At 38.0% G+C, this 23,393-nt stretch overlaps 1 protein-coding gene across 1 annotated transcript in view; it reads right to left on the bottom strand.

Annotated features, from left to right (window-relative positions):
- Positions 1–23,393, bottom strand: part of MND1 (meiotic nuclear divisions 1) — a 66,795-nt gene that overhangs the window by 38,019 nt on the left and 5,383 nt on the right. The window contains exons 2-4 of the mRNA XM_032412701.1: positions 22,287–22,352; positions 18,027–18,084; positions 14,702–14,850 (exon numbers count right to left, since the gene is read on the bottom strand). Of these exons, the coding sequence (XP_032268592.1) occupies positions 14,702–14,850; positions 18,027–18,084; positions 22,287–22,352 (273 nt within the window). The remainder of the gene's footprint in view (positions 1–14,701; positions 14,851–18,026; positions 18,085–22,286; positions 22,353–23,393) is intronic.

Genomic DNA, 23,393 nt, shown 5'->3' with positions numbered 1-23,393 from the left:
CTCATTCTTACAGACCCAGAGTGGTCTGGGAGACCTCGCTGGGAGTGAGGGTGCCCATGTTCAAGAAAAAGCAAGGGTGTACTAACCCAAGTAAGAGATGCAGCTGCAAAGCAGAGACTAAGGAACACTGGTATTTCAGGTGATGCCAGCCTAGATAAATGCTAAGGACCAGATGCTTCTTCCCAAACCATTCCTATGTAAGCCAGAATACAGATGTTCACCCCAAAGAGAAAGTGGGCCACTGGGGAGGGAAGAATCCAAACTGGCTGAATTTATCTCAGTTCATTGAGTTTACTGAAAAATCCCTCAGGTGACTTCGTTTTTTACTACCAGGCGGACTAGGCTCAAATTTGAAATTAGGTTTAATTTTTGCCCATGTGAGTTTGTAACCTGAGCATTTATATTGGCTATGTAAGGATCTTGTATATGTTTTCACTCAAAAACATTATCATTGTCATCACTTATGCTACCTGAACCTGACTTTCAGAGAATATAGACAGACAGCATGCTTTCACCCACACACAAAGACAAGCAACAAAGGGGAAATCTATATTTAGATAAAAATTACTATTTTTAAAAAATCTGAACTTTATGGACTCAAAGTGTACACTGCTCATGACTACAGACTCCACTCTTAAACTTCGCCCCAGTCTGTCTATTTTCCTCAACCCTAGAGCCAGTGTCTTATTTCAGGACTTCATCATCTCTTAGCTGAACAGTTTTACAGTGGACATTCCTACTTATCCTCTGTACTGCCAACAGAACCATCTTTCTAAAATAAGGCTCTGAGGGGCGCCTGGATAGCTCAGCCGGTTAAGCGGCTGCCTTCGGCGCAGGTCATTTCAGGGTCCTGAGATCAAGCCCGGAGTCAGAGTCAAGGGCTCCCTGTTCAGCAGGGGGTCTGCTTGTCTCTCTCCCTCGGCCCCTCCCCCCAGCTCATGCTCTCTTTCTCTAATAAATAACTAAAATCTTTAAAATAAAATAAGGCTCTGATTATCTCATTTCGCTACTCAAAATCCTTCAAGTAAGAAAGAGTCCTTTATTATCAGCATCTGCCTACCAATCCAGCTATAGTTCATTCATCCCTTACTCAAAATGGAGCAGTACAGGACAAGAGTACAGAACAACACCTCATACGTGAGGTGCCTGACTGGCTCAGTCACTAGATCATGCGACTCTTAATCTCAGGGTTGTAAATTCGAGCACCACGTTGGGTGTAGAGATTACTTAAAAAAAAAAAAAAAAAAAACTTCAAAAAAAAAAAAGATCCTATCACACATTAGATAGTTCTATACACACCTGGTCTTTGCATAAAATTACAAAAGCTAAAGCATTACTATATATTGGGGCACCTGGCTGGCTGAATCTGTAGAGCATTCGACTCTTGATCTCAGGTCATGAGTTCAAGCCCCATGCTGGGCGTAGAGTTTACATTAAAAAAAAAAAAAAGCACATTTCTATGTATTAGTCATTGTTGTAAGCAGTTATATATAACACAGTTGATTGTCACAACTACCCTGTGAAGTAGGAAACATTAGGAACATTTTGCATATGAGAAAAGAGAGGCAAAAGAGATTTCTAGTAAATGGAAGAAATTGGATTTGACTCTAAAGAATCTGTTTCTGGAGCCTCTTAAGCCACTGCCTTAACATCTCTGTTACCCACTATGCCCTTCACCCTCAAGACCCTTATGAGCTCCCATGATTCTTTTCAGAACCAACTTAAATGTCTCCTTCCTTAACTGCAAAGGCTATCCTCAGCAGAATTAACTTTCACCCCCTTTTGTACTTCCATCTTCTTCAGTATAACACATATCACACCACCCTGCAATGATCTGTGGACGTGTGTGTCTCTTCACTAGACTGTGAGGTCCTGGGGACAGGAACTACCTAATTTATCATTATGTCCCTCTCATCAGGTCCAATGCTTGCCACAGCAAGCATTCACTAAACATTTACTGAACTGAATGAGTTTCAATAGAAATAATGCTTATTTTTATTTAAAAACATTTCAAAGTTGTCCACTTGGCCCATTAGTGGACCTACTCTTTATTCACTTGGTTTTGGCAATAAATAATCTATATACTCACTTCTAAAAACTAGTTTAAAAAAATAAATCTTTAAATCATAAGAGAATCTATTAGTGTCTCCCAAATCAATACACTGTGTCTGAAATCCAGCTTAGTGGGGATTTCAAAATGCAATGCTTAACACAAGCCTAGTCCTAGAAAATGTGTCCCCTAGACTACCTTCCACTAGTAATAAATGGGTTGCAAATCAGAACTTAGATAAAGAACTATGGAAGACCTTAGGAGAGCAAAATAATTTTTTTTAAAAAGGTGTGATTTCCATAATTCTGACCCCTTAATTAAATTTTAAAACATCAGTTAAAAACTGCTACATAGACTCGCTGCAGCACTAATGAAATTCTCTGAATCAGTGGATGGTTTCATTAGAACTAACTTCATACCCTTTGTTTCCTTTAATTCTCATTCACTTGTCAAATACCTGTCATTTGCCAAGAACTGTGCCCAGTCCTGAGGATACAGGCTGCCTACGTGATAGGGTTGAGTCACCTAACAGCTGCAGCACAGGGTGGTGGATTGGAGTTACACTCAGGGTGCTCTGGCAGGAAAGAAAAGAAATATCCAACTCAGAACAGGGAGTCCTGGAAGGATAGACAGGGATGTGAATACAAAAATAAAAGCATATTGGAAATGGTATTCCTGGGGCGCCTGGGTGGCTTAGTCGGTTAAGCACCTGCCTTCGGCTCAGGTCATGATCCCGGGGTCCTGGGATTGAGTCCAGCATCGGGCTCCCTGCTCAGTGGGGAGCCTGCTTCTCCCTCTACCTCTACTGCTCCCCCTGCTTGTGCTTTCTCTTTCTCTCTCCTGCTCTCTGTCAAATAAATAAATAAAATCTTAAAAAAAAAAAAAAGGAAATGGTATTCCTTTTGGGAAAAGACTAAAAAATGTGCATTTCAAATCAGCAGTGGTCAGTTATTTCCAATACTGCCAGGTGACTCTGTATGACTAGCATGTCAAACACAGTAATTTTATTGCTCTTATTTAGTCACGTATACATTAGAGGACACCATCCTACATCCATCAATATAAGCTAAGGTAAAATGAAGGAAGTCATTCCCTTGAGGTTGAGATTGTTCCTTCATTTTTAAGGCCCAGCTATTTGAAACAAAGAAAAGGAGAATCAGAAGATGATGGAAAGAATAGCTTATCCTAATGCATTTTTGTCTTGCTTTTCTTCACAAAAAATAGTTAGACCACGGACACACACACACGGACATATACATATACACTTTCTCTCTCTCTCTCTTTCACTCTTTCACACATACACCCACACAGACACACTGACTAAAATCATTATCACAGTGGGAAAAATCAGCAAGTTTTAGCCAAAACTCCTGAAACAGTTATCAAGAAGAAAAAATCATCTCTTGACCTTTAAAAAGTTCTATACATTCTTCAGGATACAGAGAAGTGCCATTTCACTGGGGAGTTCCCACAATGGAATTAATTTTTAAGCTACACAAAAATTGACAACAAATTCACAACAAGACTTAGGAGAAAAAGATCTGGTTATTTCTACTTTCTGTGGAACCAAAAGGGCTGCTTCTACTACCATCCAAACAGCATAATATATTTGAATCTATTTCAGAAGCACTAGCAGACTTAAACATGCACCACCATTCTCAGCTCCACGTGAGCTTTTCTTGCCCAAGAAAGTTAGTAATTTATGTGAAAAGGCTCAGGAATGCATCTATGTCACAGCTATTTAGAGAGACTAGTTTAACAACTATTTCTTCTAACCCAATCCAAATATTTATTTCAATCATGCAGAAATAAATTACTACACATTACATTATTCTCAGCAACATTAATAATGTCTTACTCACCTATATGGGGGGAGTGGGGGGAGTTTTTTGCTTAATACCACGATGTAACAACATTATTTTCTAAGCTTATAATTTAATTTTTAAAAGCAATTAGATCAGCAAAATAAATAAAAATATTCTGGCAGGAAAATCTTCAACTTTCCCTGCTTGGTGTACATAATAAAATCCACCCAACCACTAAGATACCCCGTAATATGGGCCTCGATCCAATTTCCAACCTTATTTTCCCATTACTATAAAACAAAAACTTACATCTTCTTTCCAAACTGGTCACCAACTGTCCACTGAACATAATCTGCTTTAAAGTTTTGTTTACCTGTGGTTATGTGCAAGGAATGTGGGGTCAGAATGCCTGGATTCAAATCTTGCTTTACCATTTACTAGTACTATCACTGTGGGCAAGTTATTTACCCTCTTGGTGCCTCAGTCTTCTCACGTAGGTAGAGTTAATGCCTACCTCATGCAGTTGTAAGAGTCAAATGCTATGAAGCATGCAAAAGCTCTGCTATGGTATGAATGTTTTTGTTCCCCCCATAGTTCACATGTTGAAACCCTAACCCCCAAAGGTAATGTTGATAACCTTAGGTAGGTAAGGCTTTGGGAGGTATTGATGTCATGAAGGTGGAGCCCTCAAGAATGGGATTAGTGCCACATAAAGAGGCTCCAGAGAGATGCCTAAGCAATTAAACCAGGTGAGGATATAACAAGAAGCCTGTGACCCAGAAGAGTATCCTACCTGACCAGCTTTCAGAATGGTGAGAAACAAGTTTCTGTTGTTTATAAGCTACCCAGTCTGTGGTATTTTGTTATAGCAGCCTCAATGGATTAAGACAAACTCTTAAAACTCTACCTGGAGAAGTGCTCAGTGAATTTTGGCTGCCATTTCCAACATTAGCATCAGTGGCTCCCTTCTGTCCCCCCTTGAGAATCTCCTCCATCCATCTAAATCTACTCAACTTGTGGGGCACCTGGGTGGCTTGGTCAGTTAAGCGGCTGCCTTAGGCTTGGGTCATGATCCTAGGGTCCTGGGATCGAGCCCCGCGTCCAGCTCCCTGCTCAGCGGGGAGCCTGCTTCTCCCTCTCCCTCTGCCTGCCACTCTGCCTACTTGTGCTCTCTCTCTGTCAAATAAATAAAATAAAATAAAATAAATCTACTCAACTTGCAGCTCAAAATAATCATTTCTAAGAAGTCTCCCTGAAGTATGTGGATTTATAAAAATCTTCCCTCCTCTAAACTCATATAACAATTAGGACCCATAGAACAGATAGTATTTGGCACTAATCTTACATAAACTAAAAAGCTAATTAACTATGTCTTTTCATAAAAAGTTAACTATTTATGGTATTTATCGTGCCTTACCAAGTACAGTATGCTAGTATTTTTATATTGCCTAAAGAAGTTAGCACAGTGCATGCACAGAGCAGACATATAGTGATACCTGTCAAAGCAGTTAATGCGACCCACACATAGTTGATGGCTTATTTGCCATCTTAGAAAATGTTAAAGAGAAACATAAATTATAACCATGAGGCTTTTAGACTGTCTATAATGATGATCAATACCTACAACCTAAAGGCAAGGGAGGAAAACAAAATGTGTTTCTTGATTTAATTTTCAGGTCTACTACAAGAATGTCCATTTTCAAGAGACGAATACATTCCTATATAGAATTGGAATCACTGGCAGAACCAAAGCAGAACAGAATGATGAAAAAGAAACAAACAGACAAATGAAGGAAGGAAATTTAGAGTTCCTCCACTCTCTCTCTAATCTGGAAGTAATTAACAAGAAACTCAAAGGAAGCTAACCCTTCACTTTGGCAATATGCCAAATAATCCTTCAGTGCAACCTTGAATTTGGAATCTGATTCACTGCAACACTGAGTACTTTCTATATTTATATAAATCCCAACTTCTCTTGCAGCACTTTTAATCACCACTCTATTACATTTTTCTTATTTTCTCTCTTTTCACTCTTATTTTCACTCTTTCATGTGCATATATATTATCTTTAGCACAGATTAGATGTTCTTATAAAGCATGAATCTTGACTTCTACTTTTACAAATTACCTCCAGTATCTGGTAAAATGTTTTGCACGTAATAGACCCTCAAATATTTGTTCTGACTGAACAAATAAACTTACAGTGTACTCCTGAGTGCATACTAATTTAGCTGAACTTTTGGCTACCATATACAGAGTACCTAGTACACCGGGCACTTTACACATATCACTTAATCTTTATCACAACCCTTTCAAGTATAATCTCTATTTTATGAACTGGGAAACTGAGGCTTTAAAGAGTTTAAGAAATATTTCAGAAGATCCTACAACTAGTAAGAAGTAAGGCTGTGATTTCAATCCATGTCTCACTTCGAACTACTTTTTCCATTAAGCCACATTGCTTCTTTAAAATAAGTGATCTTCAGAACCATGGGGGCACAGTCTGATACTGACATGCCATCTCAAATTTTAGTGAAAGACTAAAGCAGGTTTAGGTCAGTGAAAAGGCACTGAGTTTTGTTTTGTTTTGTTTTAAACAACTATATATAGCAAATGTCAAGGGCTATCAACCTTCTACAAGTAACATATCAAAATCATGTTTTTCATTTACTTCTGGAGTGCTTAGAACAGAAGGCATAGGACTACTGCCTAGGTGTTCACCTCTGACTTGACCTGATTTCTGAGCAGGTGTGCGAGATTAATCTTTGGCCTACAGCTTGTAAATGGGGGAGTGGAGAGAGGGGTGTGTCACAAATACATTTGATGCCAGCTCTCAGACCTATAGGGAGAGGAGTATATTGACAGTAACTAATTAGAACATCCTATTCCTCAAACATTCAGAGCAAACAGTGATATTAAGTTCACTTTTTAAAAATAGATTCACTGTACTAGAGATTCTAATTAGATCTCTTCCTTACTTCTATTAATATTTGCCAAGCTTCTCCACTTAAGTAGATATGCTAAATCCAGAGGCTAAGAAATAAAAAACGTACATTTGGCCTTTTTTTCCCTGAAGGGTAAAGAGTTTCTCTGGCTCAAGAAATGTTTAATCAGCCCCTGTTATGCCCAATTTCAGGCACAAATAATTACCTGGAAGAAGGTAAGATACACCACCAAAAACACTAACCATGAAGAAACAAATTGATAAATTGGACTTCAACAAAATTAAAAACTTTTGCTCTTCAGAAGATAGTCAAGAAGATGAAAAGACAGCCAAAGACTGGTAGAAAAAAGTTCAGAGAACATTTATTTAATAAAGGATTTGCCTCTAGACTATATAAAGAATTGTCTAAACTCAATAATAAAAACAACCCAAGTTTAAAAAAAAAAAAAACAACAACAACAAAAAAAGGGGCACTTGGGTGGCTCAGTCGGTTAAGCATTTGACTCTTGATTTCAGCTCAGGTCATGATCTCAAGGTCGTAAGACTGAGCCCTGCATTGGGCTCCACGCTGAGAATGGAGCCTGCTTAAGATTCTCCCTCTCCAAGGGGAACCCTCCTACACTGTTGGTGGGAATGCAAGCTGGTGCAGCCACTCTGGAAAACAGTATGGAGGTTCCTCAAAAAGTTGAAAATAGAGCTACCATATGATCCAGCAATTGCACTACTGGGTATTTACCCCAAAGATACAAAAGTAGGGACCCGAAAGGCTACGTGCACCCCGATGTTTATAGCAGCAATGTCCACAGTGGCCAGACTGTGGAAGGAGCCAAGATGTCCATCAACAGATGAATGGATAAAGAAGATGTGGTATATATATACAGTGGAGTATTGTGCAGCCATCAAAGGGAATGGGATCTTGCCATTTGCAACAATGGAACTGGAGGGTATTGTGCTGAGCGAAATAAGTCAAACAGAGAAAGACATGTATCATATGACCTCACTGATATGAGGAATTCTTAATCTCAGGAAACAAACTGAGGGTTGCTGGAGTGGGGGGTGGGGTGGGAGGGATGGGGTGACTGGGTGATGGACACTGGGGAGGGTATGTGTTCTGGTAAGCGCTGTGAATTGTGCAGGACTGTTGAATCTCAGATCTGTACCTCTGAAACAAATAATGCAATATATGTTAAGAAAGAAAAAAAGAAGAAGAAGAATGTAGCAGGAGGGGAAGAATGAAGGGGGGGAAATCGGAGGGGGAGAAGAACCATGAGAGACAATGGACTCTGAAAAACAAACTGAGGGTTCTAGAGGGGAGGGGGTTGGGAGGATGGGTTAGCCTGGTGATGGGTATTGAGGAGGGCACGTTCTGCATGGAGCACTGGGTGTTATGCACAAACAATGAATCATGGAACACTATATCTAAAACTAATGATGTAATGTATGGGGATTAACATAACAATAAAAAAATTAAAAAAAAAAAAAAAAGATTCTCCCTCTCCCTCAGCCCCTCCCCACCCCAGCTCACACATGCGCTCTCTCTCTAAAAAAAAAAAAAAAAAAAAAGACAAAAAAATTTTTTTAAAGGTAAGAGATCTGTACCGACACTTTATCAAAGAGGACATATGGATGACAAATAAACATGTGCAAATATGCTCAACATTATTAGTCATTGGGGAAATGGAGAAAAGCCACAATGAGATATCACTATATTCTTATCAGAATGGATATCATACCAGGTATTGACAAGGATGTGGAGCAACTGGGAGCTCTCATACATTACTGGTAGGAATGTAAAATGACAGAGCATTTCAGAAAACAGTTCAATATACACCTACCATATGATCCAGCCTTTTCACTCCTAGGTATTTACCCAACATAAATAAAAACATACATCCCTAAAAAGACTTGTACACAAATATTTATAGCAGCTTTATTTCTAATAACCCAAAATTAGAACAAAAAACCCAAACGTCTATCAACAGATAAACACTGTCATATCTCCATACAATGGAATATCACTAAGCAATAAAAATGAATGAATAATACAGCAACATGGATACATCTTAAGATAATTACGCTGAGTAAAAAAAGCCAGGACGAAAGAGTACATACTGTATGATTCCATTTATTTAAAATTCTAGGAAATACAAACCAATGTATAGTGACAGAAAGCAAATCAGTGCTTGCCTGAGGATGGGGGCAGGGGAAACAGTGCAGGGAAAGGAAGGGCAGGAGAGAAAGACTAAAAAGGGGAATGAAGAAACTTTTAGGGATGAAGGATATGCTCATTATCTTGACTGTGGTGATGGTTTCATGGATACATACATATGCCAAAACTTATCAATTTTTAAACTTTAAAGGTGAGCAGTTTTTGTACGTCAATTATTCCTCAATAAAGCTATTAAAAACTAATCAAGAGGCTAAGACTATACGTCTGAGAAGTTAAACAAAATTTAAAATCTGTGGCATGTATTCTCTAAGATGGCCACAATGATCCCTGCCCCTTGGTATTTATGCACATTTGTAATCTCTGCTTATGTGTGGGCTGTGTTTAATGACTTGTTTCATTAAAACAGAATGTAGCAGATGTAAAGAGATGTCACTTCCAAGATTAAGTTGCCAACAAACCCAATAGCTTCTGTCTTGGACTTCCCTCATGTTTGCTGTGTGGGAAGGCAGCTGCCATACTGTGAGCCATCCTATGGAGAAGCCCTTGATAAAAGGAATGAGGGAGGCCTCTGTCTAAAAACTATCAAGGAGTCAAGGCCCTCAGTCCAACAGCCTTCAGGGGACTAAATCCAATAACCATATGATTGAGTTTGGAAGTAAGTCCTCTCCCAGATGAGCCTTCTGATGAGAATGCCACGCTGGCCGACTATTTGACTACAACCTTATGTGAGACTTTGAGCCAGAGGTACCTAACTAGCCATGCCTGGATCCACAGAAACTGTGAAATATCAATATTTGTTTCTTTAAGCCCCAAAGTTTTGGAGTAAACAGTTTGTTACAAAGAGATAGACTAATAAAAATCTAAGTTACATTTATGCAAAAGAAATCTTCAAAGCAATTGTATCCATTTAGAGTACCTGCAGCTAAAATAACAGAATTTTTGACTAAAACTGGATTAAACAGCCCAGAGGTTAGGCAGTCCAAGGCTAGCGCAGCATCTCAAAATGCCACCAGAGATCCAAGCCCTTTTTATTCAGGCTCTGACATTCTTAAGGAACAGGTCTTCATACTAATGCTTGTTATTGTAGGGTTACAATATAATCTCATGTCTACATCATGGAAAAGAAGGCAAAAGGGTTTTGCCTTTTTGAGGAAAGTAAACACTTTCCTACAAACCTCAAAGCTAGTCTTCCATTTACATCTCATCATCAGAATTGTTTTCCATTGCCACTCTTAGTTGCAAAGGAGTGTGGGAAGATGAGCATTTTTTCTGTAAGACATACTGCTGCCTCAACAAAGTGTTTTGTTAGAAAAAAGAAAGGAGCAATGTTCATTACATAGCAAACCAGCAGTATGTGCCAAAGCAATACATTATATTATGGTAAAACCAAAAATATTATAGGTTTAGAGAAGGCCCAAAACACTGTAAGCTATGGGAGCTTGAGACGGTTCTGAGAAAAGAGATGTTTAGAATTTGGCTAGGTAGAAAAGAAGGGCAAGGGAATTCTTAGAGGATAAAAGAACAAAAACCATGAAGACAGAAAAATGCAATAAGGCCTAAAAGTAAATTACCCTGTATAAAGTTTCTAATTTCATGATTAACTTTTTTTTTTTTTTAAAGATTTTATTTATTTGACAGAGATAGAGATAGCGAGAGCAGGAACACAAGCAGCGGGAGTGGGAGAGGGAGAGCAGGTTTCCCGCCGAGGAGGGAGCCCGATGTGGGACTCGATCCCAGGACCCTGGGATCATGACCTGAGCCGAAGGCAGACGCTTAACAACTGAGCCACCCAGGCGCCCTCATGATTAACTTTTTAAAAAAGTTGCTGAGTGATGAATATGCATGTTGTTTCCTAGGAGGGGAAAAAAAATGCAGCATCATGTTTAAAAGATAAAAAAAGGGGTAAAAGGATCTGAATAGACATTTCTCCAAGGAAGATCACAAATAGCCAGTAAACACATGAAAAGATGCGCAACATCATTAGTCATCAGGGAAATGGAAAGCAAAACCATAATGAGATGCCACTTCACAACCACTAGGATGGCTAGAGTCAAAAAAGTCAGGTAATGGTAAGTTTCAGTGAGGATGTGGTGAAATGGGAAGCTTCACGCACTGCTGGTAAGAATGTGAATGGTGCAGCCAAATTAGAAAGAAGTCCGGAAGTTCTTCAAACAATTAATCATGTTATCATATGACCCATCAATTCCCAAGAGAAATGAAAACATATGTCCACACAAAAACTCATACATGAAGTTTACAGCAACATTGCATATAATAGTCAAAAGGTGGAAACAACCCAAATGGCCATCAACTGATGAATGGATAAATAAAATGTGGTATATTCATACAATGGAATATTATTTGGCCATAAAAAGGAATGGCATACTGATACATACTACAACATAGACAAACCTTGAAAACATTACACTAAATGAAAGAAGCCAGTCATGAAAGATACACATTATGTGATTCCATTCATATAAAACGTCCAGAACAAGGAAATTCACAAGAAACAGAAAGTAGCTTACTGAGGGGCACCTGGGTGGCTCAGTCAGTTGAACGTCCGGCTCTTGATTTTGGCTCAGGTCATGATCTCAGGGTCCTGAGATCAAGCCCCGAGTTGGGCTCCACTCGCAGTCTGCTTGAGAGTCTTTCTCTCCCTCTCCCTTTACCCCTCCCCCAGCTCACATGCACGTGCGCTCTCTCTCAAATAAATAAATAAAATCTTAGAAAGAAAGAAAAGAAGCTTACTGGTTGCCTATAGCTAAGGAGGGGTAGGTAGGCTGCTACCACTAGGTCCAAACCACCATTACCTCACAGCTGGATTATTCCAATAACTTAACCTACCTGTTTCCCTGCTTCCATTCTTTGTCCACTAATGGATTACAAGTGCCTAGAATAGTGTCTGGCATACAGAGGACAGTAGGTATTCAGTAATTTTGTTATTATTCTGACTCCAAGTCCTGTGCTCTTTTCCAGTTTTTTTCTCTCGATTTATTTTGTAAATATCTAACCTGGTAGGAGAGAGAGTGCTACTCACCATTCAAACCCCCTTCCTATTTCACGGAATTGCTGGTGCCAACAGGAGGGAGCTACCTCCCATCATAGAAACTAGAAACCCCAATTATTTATTTCCCCAGTTCCCCTGGCAACTAGAGTGTGGGCATGTAACCCAGGCTTGGCCAATCATATGTACTTCCCAAAACTGTGATTGGTAGCTAGGACAGAAGTTTTTCATTTTTTGAGGGTTTTTTGGGGGGAGGAAGGGGGGCAGCAACAACATCCGCTTCTTTAGCCAGGGTCAGGAGCACCAATGGAATCATCTTCCACTGGTCAGCAGCACTGTCAATAGAGCTAGGTGCAGAAGTCATGGCATGGCCCTGGGGCAGCAGAATCCTCACCACACAAGTTTCACGGCGTGACTTTGGCTGTGGTCTGGCTGTGCACCTTCCCTCAGTTCCTGCCTACTTTTCGAACTGGGTTTCTAGCCTTCCCAGTGATTCTATAAGTCCATCTTATATCTTCTAATAAATTCCTTTTCTGCTAAACTCAGCCAGAGTTAGTTTTTGTTGCTTATAATTAAAAACACAGACAGACTGAGGGCTGCCTACAAACTTTGACCTTCTTAAACCCAGGAGCGACATTTTAAAAAAGTGGTGTTTCAGAATATTCCTATGAAGAAATGTAATCTCATATTATCTCCAAACAGAAAAAAATTCATCTCCTTTACTATTCCTGATTAACGTTTCCTATTCCTGTTATCTTCTAGAGAATCAGGATTCTTCCTTGCCTCACCCCAAAACAAGTCCATAGCCCATTTCCCTAAAGTTCCACTTCTTGCCTACACTGTAAATTGCACATGATAATTCACCCCCTCAGTTGTATAAAAGAATAAAAAAATAAAATTAAAATGTAGTGGAATCTTGTAATACAGACTAAATACACGTTCTTGGAAGCAACCAAGATTTTCTTTAATAGCTGAATGAATAAACAAACTGCAGCACATCTATGCAATGGAATACTGTTCAGCAATAAAAAGAAATGAGCTACCAAGCCACCAAAAGACATGGAGGAAACCTAAATGTGTATTAGAGCCAATCTGAAAAGGCTACAGACTGCATGATTCCAACAATATGACATTCCAGAAAAGGCAAAACTATAGAATAGTAAAAAATACCAATGGTTGCTAGGGATTAAGGGAGAGGGAAGGATGGACGAATAACTGGAGCACAGGAGATTTTTAGGGCAGTGAAACTATTCTGTATGATCCTGTAATTGTGGAGACATGACATTTATGCATTTGTCAAAATTCACATAACATACAAAATGTGAACCCTAATGTAAACTACGGACTCTATTTAATGACAAGGTATCAATATTGGCTCATCATTTGTAACAAATGTACCACACTAAACACAAAATGTAAGTCACTTTTCAAAAGTTCATGATATGCCATTTTACTTTTATGAAAGACTATATTAGTACCTATTTTTGCTAACTAAAAGAAATCTGAAGAGTCTTTTTGCTTTTACAAAAAAAGATAAAAAGCAAAAATAGTGTTTCAGCGTTCATTTTGTAGCAAACCAGTATAGAGGTAAGCATGCACCAACATCAGTGAGAGCGGCACCACCAAGCTCCTTCCCTGGGAACTACACTCAGCATCTCAGCATCAAACTCCACACCTCGGAACTGTATCAATGAGCATCTGTGCTTTATCTTGATTTATTTTGTGCATCTGTTAGCAAGATGTGTCCTACAGGTATCAGAAAAGCCTAAGGGAGGCCACTTATGGGGTTCAGAAACACTCAATTTTTTCCATATAGATTAATGGTAATTGCTTTTTCATTCTATGCCATTTTAGCTTACAAAAGGTTTCACAGGGGGCGCCTGGGTGGCTCAGTCATTAAGCGTCTGCCTTCGGCTCAGGTCATGATCCCAGGGTCCTGGGATCGAGTCCCACATCAGGCTCCCTGCTCTGCGGGAAGCCTGCTTCTCCCTCTCCCACTCCCCCTGCTTGTGTTCCTGCTCTCGCTATGTCTCTCTCTGTCAAATAAATAAATAAAATCTTAAAAAAAAAAAAAAAAAAAAAAAAGGTTTCACAGGAATGCTCCACTTTTGGATAGTGGAGAACTCTTCAGTTGACCATGGAAAAATGCAGAGGTTCGGGGTGACCCTCATGCAGTCAAAAATCCACATATAACTTTTGACTCCCCCTAAACTTAACTGCTAATAGCCCACTGTTGGCCAGAAGCCCTACCAATCACATAAACAGTTGTTTAACACATATTTTGTAGGCTATATGTATTATATACTGTATTCTTACAACAAAGCAAGCTAGGGAAAAGAAAATGTTAAGAGAACATAAGAGAAGATAAATTTACAGTATTATATGTATTGGAAAAAATCCATGTAGAAGTGGACTCATGCAGTTCAAACCCATGGTGTTAAAGAATCAACTGTATTTGGGAACTCTGTACCTTCCCAACCATTCTGTAACCCTAAAAGGAACTAAAATACTATAAAATAATATCATGGCATGTGGGAGGATGAAAGTTAGAACATTCTAAGCTCCTTGTATTGTTTAGGAGAAAGAGATCTTGATTATCCTTAGATCTTGAGTCAAATAATACATGTTAAAAATTTAATGGAAGCCATTAAATGAAAAGAAGATTAAGTAAAACAAATTTCTTTCTTACAAAGCACATCTGCAATTTTTAACTGTGTTGGCTTACCTGAGATTCCAGAACCTCCAACTTGCGTTTCCTCGCATGAAGAGCTTTACTTGGAAAAGCCCAGTAATAATTAGATGTTCCAATCCTCTCACAGTCAACCATACCATCATCAACTAAGCTTTGAAGGACTTCTTTCACTGACATAGCAGCTAAAAGAGATCATTTTTAAAGACTCTCTATTAAGACACACCATAAATACAATTAAAAGGCGAAAAACTGAAGATAACACTTGGAACAAATATTACAGATCAAGGGTTAATAAATTAACAAAGAGCTTTTAAAAATAACAACTACAAAAAAGACAAACACATCAACAGAAAAACAAAAGTACATCAATGGACAGCTACAAAATATACACAGTTAATAAACAAAAATGTTCAACCCCACTAATAATTGAAGAAATGCCAAATAAAGCAATGAGATATGATTTCTTGACTACCAAACCAAAAATACCTAAAAAATATGTAAAACGTTCAGGGTAATGGGTTCTCTCAAGATGGGAAGAAAATCTGGCAATATATATCTATGCATGCCTTTTATGTAGAAATTCCATTGTTATAAATTCGGCCAAAGAAAATAATGATGGACATGCACAGGGATGCTTGTCAAAGCACTGTTTTCAACAGCAAAAAATCGGAAACCAGTCCAATAACTGGACTTTTAAAAGTACTTTATTGGGATGGGATATTATGTAATCATTAAACTTATGTTATAAAGTATTTAATGGCATGGATATACATGCATTCAAAATGTATTATGTAGAATTATAAAAAAAATAAAGTTAAAAGACAATAGGCACTAATTAGACAGTGGTTATTTTTGAGCTGTGGGTAAGAGGCAATTTTTATTTCCTTCTTTTTTGTTCATTTTTCTAAGTTTTTTCCAAAAATGAATGTGTATTGCCTTTTTCGCTAAGAAAACTAAAAAAGAAAAAAAAACTTGTGAACTGAATGTTATGGTTAGGAGTAAGACCACAAAAAATCAGAAAGAAGCTTTAAAAAATAGCATATAAAAATGTAAAGTCATATTTCATAAATGTTTGAAATTCATGAACAATTCTTACTATTAAGTAAAACTGTACTGAGAAATTATCCATATTTTAACGTCCACTTCAATTTTTCCTACAGCAGATCCCCAAATGTAACAAAATCTATTAGAAAACTAAAGATCTGGGGCGCCTGGGTGGCTCAGTCGTTAAGCGTCTGCCTTCGGCTCAGGAAGTGGTCCCAGGGTCCTGGGATTGAGCCCCACATCGGGCTCCCTGCTCAGCGGGAAGCCTGCTTCTCCCTCTCCCACTCCCCCTGCTTGTGTTCCCTCTCTCGCTGTGTCTCTCTGTCAAATAAATAAATAAAAATCTTAAAAAAAACACAAAAACTAAAGATTTAATAAATTAAAAAAAAATCAACACCAAAGGTGCAAACCATTCAACCTCACTTGTAAAGAAGTACAAAGTGAAATGAAATGTCAAGGATTCTAAAAATGAAAACACAGTTCTGAGAAATGAATGTGAATATAATTTGGTATAACCTTTCCTGAAGGCACTTTGAGAGTACATATTAAATGCCTAAAACTACAAAAGACCCTACTTTCTTTTCTTTTTATTTCAAGTGTGGGATTTGAACTCATGATCCTGAGATCAAGACCTGAGTGGAGATCAAGAGTCAGATGCTTAACCGACGGAGCTACCCAGGTGCCCCAAGTCTCTATTTTCTATTCTATTTCTAGGAACTTTTCCTAATGAAGTAGTAGGAGATGTGGAAAAAAAATTTATGGGTGAGGAGAGAAAGGGAAGAATAGATGGAGCACAGAGGGTTTTTAGGGCAGTAAAAATACTCTGCATGATACCATAATGATGGATCTGTGTCATTATACACTTATCCACACTCACAGAATGTATGACAGCAAGGGTGAATCCCAATGTAAACCATGGACTTTGGGTGATTACAATGTGTCAACTGTAACAAAGGTACCACTGGTGAGTGATGTTGACAACCAGAGAAGCTATGCATGTGGGGAGGAGCAGGAAGCATATGGGACATCTCTGTACCTTCCTCTCAGTTTTGCTGTGAACCTAAAACAGCTCTAAAAAATCAGTTTTTTTAGAAAAAAATTTGTAGATAGCATGTTACACATCGATTTCAGCAGCAAAATTTGGGCACAATCTGGATGTTCAATAATAGTAATAGGCTAAACAAATTATGGTATAGTAGGTGGTCAAGAATGAAACATTAGGAGATGCAGATGTTGTAAATCATTTTCTTAAAAAAACAAATGACATAGGGAGATGTAGATGATCTAATGTTATATGAGAAAATACACGAACACAAAACTGCACATGCAGCATGGTTCCCTCTGGAAAAAAAAAAAAAAAAGATAGATATATGCATACACAGACAGATAGAACCTAAGAATAAGACATCAAAATATACCAAAATGTTAACAGAGGTGATCCCAGAAAAGAAGGCTCACGAACAAATTTTATTTTGATTATATACTTTATAATTTTCAAATCTGTTAAAATAAACATGTATAGCTTATACAAGGAAAATAAGGTTTAAAAAAATAAATATATCATATGTAGTGGTGACCCTTCAAAAGATTAACTCCCAAAACCTGTGAATGTGACCTTATTTGGAAAAAGGGTACAATTAAGGATGATAGAATGAAATCATCCTACATTTAGGGTGGGTCCCAAATCCAATGACATATGTCCTTATAAGAGACAGAATGGGAGAAAACAAAGGGGAAGTCTATGTGAAAACAGAGGCAGAGATTAGAATGATGTGTCTATTAAGCCATGCACTGCTAGCAGTCACCAGAAGCTAGGAGAGAAGCATCAAATAGATTCCCCTTCAGAATCTCCAGAAGGAACCAACTCTACCAACACCTTGATTTTAGACTTCTGGCCTCCAGAACTATGAGAGAATAAATTCTATTGTGTTAAGCCACCAAGTTGGGGTAATTTGTTAAACAGCCATAGAAAACTAATATACCATGTAAAAATACAAAGTCACATCTAACAAATATCAGAACATACATGAACAGTTTTTACTTCTTTTGAAGTAATTATACCTATAAATAAATGTGTATATTTGTGTATGGATGTGTGCGTGCTTGTGTGTGTAGGTTTAAGTATGCATGCATACTCCATTTTAAAGCAGATACTCCATACATAAGAATCATGGTCATGGTCCAAAGACATCATGGAAGTACTCTTACAAACATTCTTCATCTCTAGAAATTTATGTTTTCATAAAGTGAAAGACTATTGCAGAAAAGATGACCAATATTTCCCAAAATATCTCAGCACATCTTTGATACTCACTAATGCCTTTCTCTTTGGGAGCAATCTTCTCCATGTCTTTTAGTTGGAACACATCTTTCTGTTTAAAAGAGTTTAAAAAGAGATGAAAAAATGTATTTATCTTCTACTATATATTTATATTTACCATAACTATATTAATAAAACATTGCACTATAAAAGCTGTGTCTGGTAATGAACAGTGCAACAGAATCAAGCATTTTAGAGTTAGAAGAAACTGCAATTATCTTGTTTGATACCTTCAACAGAATTTAAAAGGGACAGATTTTGCATAACATACAACTCTTTAAAGTAATTGGAGAGCAGAATGTAAAGAACATCTTTCCAGTGAAGTATAAAAATTACTTATGATGAATTCTTTAACATGAGATAATCATCTCCTCTGACACTTTAAGAAAACACAGTGATTTGCTTAGCATATATCATATGCCACGGATTTAGCAGTTCTAACTAAAAGCAAAACAGACAACTGTCAAGATTTGTTTCCATTTAAGGTTTCATGGAAGAGCTATACCTAAACAATAGGAAAATTATACAATTCATGGCTGCCTATCAATGATTCACCTATACAGGTGGCATGTCCACCACATGCAAAGCAAAACATGGGAAGAGGGGCGCCTGGGGGCTCAGTCAGCTCAGGTCATGATCCCAGGGTCCTGGGATTGAGCCTGCATTGGGCTGCTTGCTTGGCAGGGACCCTGCGTGTGTGTGTGTGTGTCTCTCTCTCTCTCTGCCTGCCACTCCCCCTGCTTGTGTGCTCTCTCTGTCAAATAAGCAAAATCTTAAAAAAAAAAAAAAACATTATGGGAAGATAAACATGTAGAATATTTAATCTTGCTTGTAGTTGGAAAAAAAAATCTATGTAGAACACTCCTTTATTTTTTTTTTTAAAAGATTTTTATTTATTTATTTGACAGAGAGAGACACAGCGAGAGAGGGAACACAAGCAGAGGGAGCGGTAGAGGGAGAAGCAGGCTCCCTGCTGAGCAGGGAGCCCAATGCAGGACTCGATCCCAGGACTCCAGGATCATGACCTGAGCCGAAGGCAGACGCTTAACCGACTGAGCCACCCAGGCATCCTGAACACTCCTTTATTCTTGTACTAAGCCTTGACTGAAGTGGTGAAAAGAGCTTAGATAACAAAAGTGAAATATTTGAAAAGACTCAAGTATTCAGTAATTATAACAGAATTATTGATTGTTTTAATGGAAATCTAGGATCTATTTCTTCTAAAATAAACTTGAAAAGGTAACTTCAATAGGATGGAAATTAGACTTCATAAAAATTTAAAACTTCTGCTCATACAAGGTCATTGTTAAGAAAATGAAGACAAATACTGACCAGAAGACAATATTCACAAAACATACCTGACAAAAGACATGTATAAAGAACTCCTCTAAAGTGAATTCCCTCCCCCCACAAAAATGAACATATAAATGAATAAAGGAGTAGAAAGATGAATATATATATGATAAAGTAAAATTTTTTTTGTTTTTATTTTAAGATTTTTTTAAAATTTATTTATTGAGAGAGATAATGATAGAGAGAGAGCATGAGACGGGGGAGAGTCAGAGGGAGAAGCAGACTCCCTGCTGAGCAGGGAGCCCGATGTGGGGCTTAATCCCAGGACTCTAGGATCACAACCTGAGCCGAAGGCAGTCGCTTAAACAACTGAGCCACCCAGGCGCCCAGTAGAGTAAAATGTTAATGGTAGAATCTAGGTGTTGGGCATATAGGTATTAACTGTAAAACTCTTTCATCTTTCATAATAAAATATTGGAAGAAGTAACTTCATCTCAATATGCTTAAGATTTAGTAAATTAAGGAAAATACTGTCATCAGTCTTAGAGTGTGAAATCAATTTTTGCACATCTGTAAATAAAGATAATACTTTAGGGTCTCAGAAAACATGCAATAAATTACTGCCTTCAGACCTCTAATGCATTTTTAAAAATCAGTTAATCAAATCTATTTGCAAACATTTTAGATGCCCTGAAAAAAGAATATGAACTCACTGAGACATCTGCCTATACGTGGTCATCAAGGAAGAGCTCCAGACATACTGGCTGCCCCGGTGGGGTTGCTGTGTAGATAAGTGGGCTTGCAAAGTACTAGCCTCAGAACTAAAATGTGGTCCAGAGAAAATGGTCTTAAGGAAATATTAGTTCTCCACAGTATTAAAGAGAGGTAATAAAGGAGAGAGAAACATAATGGGCTCTAGCTCTTTATATATATACATATATATACATATATATAAACATACATATTTTTATAATTTATAAAACTTATATATAAATAAATAAAACCATGTGTAAGATACCATGGAAGGCACATAGTTATAAAGCTAGACAACTTTTAATTAAGTACTTATGACCTGGACATTGTAATAATTTACATGGATTATCTCATTTAACCCGCATACCAACACTGTCAGCTGGGTACAAGTATTACCATCCTCTTTAATAGACAAGGAAACTGAGACGTAGGTCAAGTACTTAAGGTCACAAAGCTATTCAGTAAAACAGATTTCAGGTGCAAGTGCTCTCTCATTTAGCTATATTGCTCCCATGCTATTAAGTTTTTCTATTACATTAGCAACTTCAAACACAAACACACACACACACACGAATGAATATATAGGAATATATGAACTGAAATCAATCAATATAATCAATTTTTAGCTTTATGCAAAAACTCAATGACTACTGAACTTCTGGAAGCTGCTAATAATACTCATCAGTATCATTAATTGATAGCAGGGTTGAAAAATTTTCAATCTGAAACAGCCAGTTTTGATACGTGAGAAAATTAACAATATCGTAAAGGACAAAATAATTTCCCCCATCACTCTCCCCAGCTTTCCACTGCCTAGTAAGAATTAAATCTATTTTTCTTGCTGAGACCATAGGAAAAATATTCAAACTCAGTAGAATAGTCATAATCTTCACGTGGAAACTTCATCAATTTATCTTTCTAATCATCATTCTTTTTTTAAAAGATTTTATTTGAGAGAGAGAGTGTGTGAGCAGGGGGAGGGGCAAAGGGAGAGAATATAAAGCAGACTCTGAGCTGAGTGCAGAGCCCAATGCTGGGCTCGATCTCACGACCCTGAGATGATGACCTGGGCCGAAATCAAGAGTCAGAGACATATAACTGACTGAGCTACCCAGGCGCCTCTTCCTAATCATCATTATTGATGTGATACTCTGTTCTGAATTGCCAATGACTTTTGGTAAGTCATTGCAGGCAGGTAACGTTAGTAAGATTACACTCAGAGGGCTGTTTTTAAAACAAAGGTCCCCAGAATGTTTTGCTGAAAATCTGCATTATCGAAATGAAAATGTCAAGTATTATTATTATCTTATTAATTTCATATTCTACTTTGCCATTTTCTCCCAACTTCTTCACACCTGTATATAATGAAAGTAGTCAGTAGGTTGGGGCCAGACTAGACTTTGAAGGTCCTATCAAGTATTAAGCTAAGACACAGGAAGTTGAAGTTAGTGTTTTTTGTAGGCCTAAGATTTAGACTTGAACCTGGAAGCAAAAAAAAAAAAAAAAAAAAAGCTATGTATAGCAAAATAGTAAAGGAAACAGCCTCTAGAGCCAGGTGCCTGGGTTTGAATCCTGGCTCTGCCACTTAGGACCTGAAACTTCAAACATATTTCCTGTTAGTGGAAGGTACAAATATCTGAAACAAATTACAGTGGCCTATGTACCATGATGTATGTGTTACACTACAGACAGATTTATCAACGTAAAGAGGCAGCATTTAGCACTGCCTCTAAAATCAGATGGTCCTCCCGGGATTTGAATCCTAGTACTACCACTTTTATTTTTTGAGATCCAGGGTGGTATCTTAGGCTATGCCTCAGACGTCCTCATCTGTAGAATGAGGATCATAACAGTACTGATCTCAGAATTAAAAAGGATGGAATCAGATAACCTACACTAAGTGGTCAGAACAATGATTGGCACCTAGGAAGCAATCAGTAGATGTCAATATTATCATTTCCAGGCAGAAAGGGGACACAATCAAATATATGCTTCAGAAAGATCATTCTGGACAGAAGTGAACATTGGGGTAGGGTTCTTTCTTACTCCATAGCTTCACAGAAATAAAAAAATGCAGAATTTTATCCATTCTTCAGGTAATTGATCAGCATTGATACCTAATGAAAAAGGTACAATTAAACACTGAATGACATACACTTAAGGAGAAAATTACATAAAATACTAAAAATCTTATAGAAAACAACTCACCGTCTCAAAAAATATTTCCATCATGCGGGCTCTCTTCTCCTCTGCACTCAGTCCTTTTTTCTTTGACTAAAGCACAAAAGTAAAAAAGTAAACACTGCATTAAAAAAAAAAGACACTGCATTTTATTTATTTTTAAAGATTTTATTTATTAATTTATTTGACAGAGACATAGAGAGAGCACAGATAGGCAGAGCAGCAGGCAGAGGGAGAGGGAAAAGCAGGCTCCCCACTGAACAGAGAGCCTGATGCGGGGCTCGATCCCAGGACCCCCGGATCATAACCTGAGCCAAAGGCAGACGCTTCACCAACTGAGCCACCCGGGTGCCCCAAGACACTGTATTTTAAAACAACTTGGTCTGAAACATTATCTGAAATGTTATGGTCTTGTCTGCCAATGGGTTTGATAACTCTAAAGACTCAGTTTTAACTGCTACATGCCAAGTCTTGTGATTGGTGCTGCCGGTGTAGTAATAAGAACTGTGGTTGAGATAGAGCCTGGCAGTTTATAGAAATTCAGTATTTATCAAATGATCCAATGATAAGTCACTGTATTTATCTTCAAAAGACTTACAACCTCACAGAGAAAATAGACATAACTAATAAACGATGAAAAGGTCATTGCACAAATTGCTACCAAGGACAAAATGAATTCCACCCTGGGGAAGGCTGAGGGCTATGTAGGAAGGCTAGAGACAAAAAGGATTTTGTCAAGTTGAGAAATGGTGAGAAGGTGTCCCAGGCAGACCACACACAGGCACGATGTTACGGAAGTACATGGAATGCTCCAGAAAGACAAGCACTCAAGGGATGACTGCTGTGTGGTACATGGAGAGGGAATGGCAGGTAAAGTGAGAAAGGTTGTCTTGGGCCAGATCATGGGAGGCTGACTGTCCAGCCCAAGGGCATGTCCGTTATTCTAGACAAGGAGAAGCTACTGAGCAATGTGTAAAGCAGGAGAGTGACAAGATTAGAGTTATATTTTAGTAAGATGACATTTAGTAGCATTGTGGAGGGTAGGCTGGAGGATGGAAAAACCTATCCAAGTAGAAAGTGGAAGCCTACTGCAGGTTACCATTATTCTATAATTAGAGTTCAGCCAATTTAAAA

Source organism: Phoca vitulina, unplaced genomic scaffold (genome assembly GCF_004348235.1).
Source record: "Phoca vitulina isolate PV1807 unplaced genomic scaffold, GSC_HSeal_1.0 scaffold14, whole genome shotgun sequence".
Taxonomy (NCBI): Eukaryota; Metazoa; Chordata; class Mammalia; order Carnivora; family Phocidae; genus Phoca; species Phoca vitulina.
Note: the sequence above shows the minus strand (reverse complement) of the source record. Positions and strands in the feature narration are given on the sequence as shown.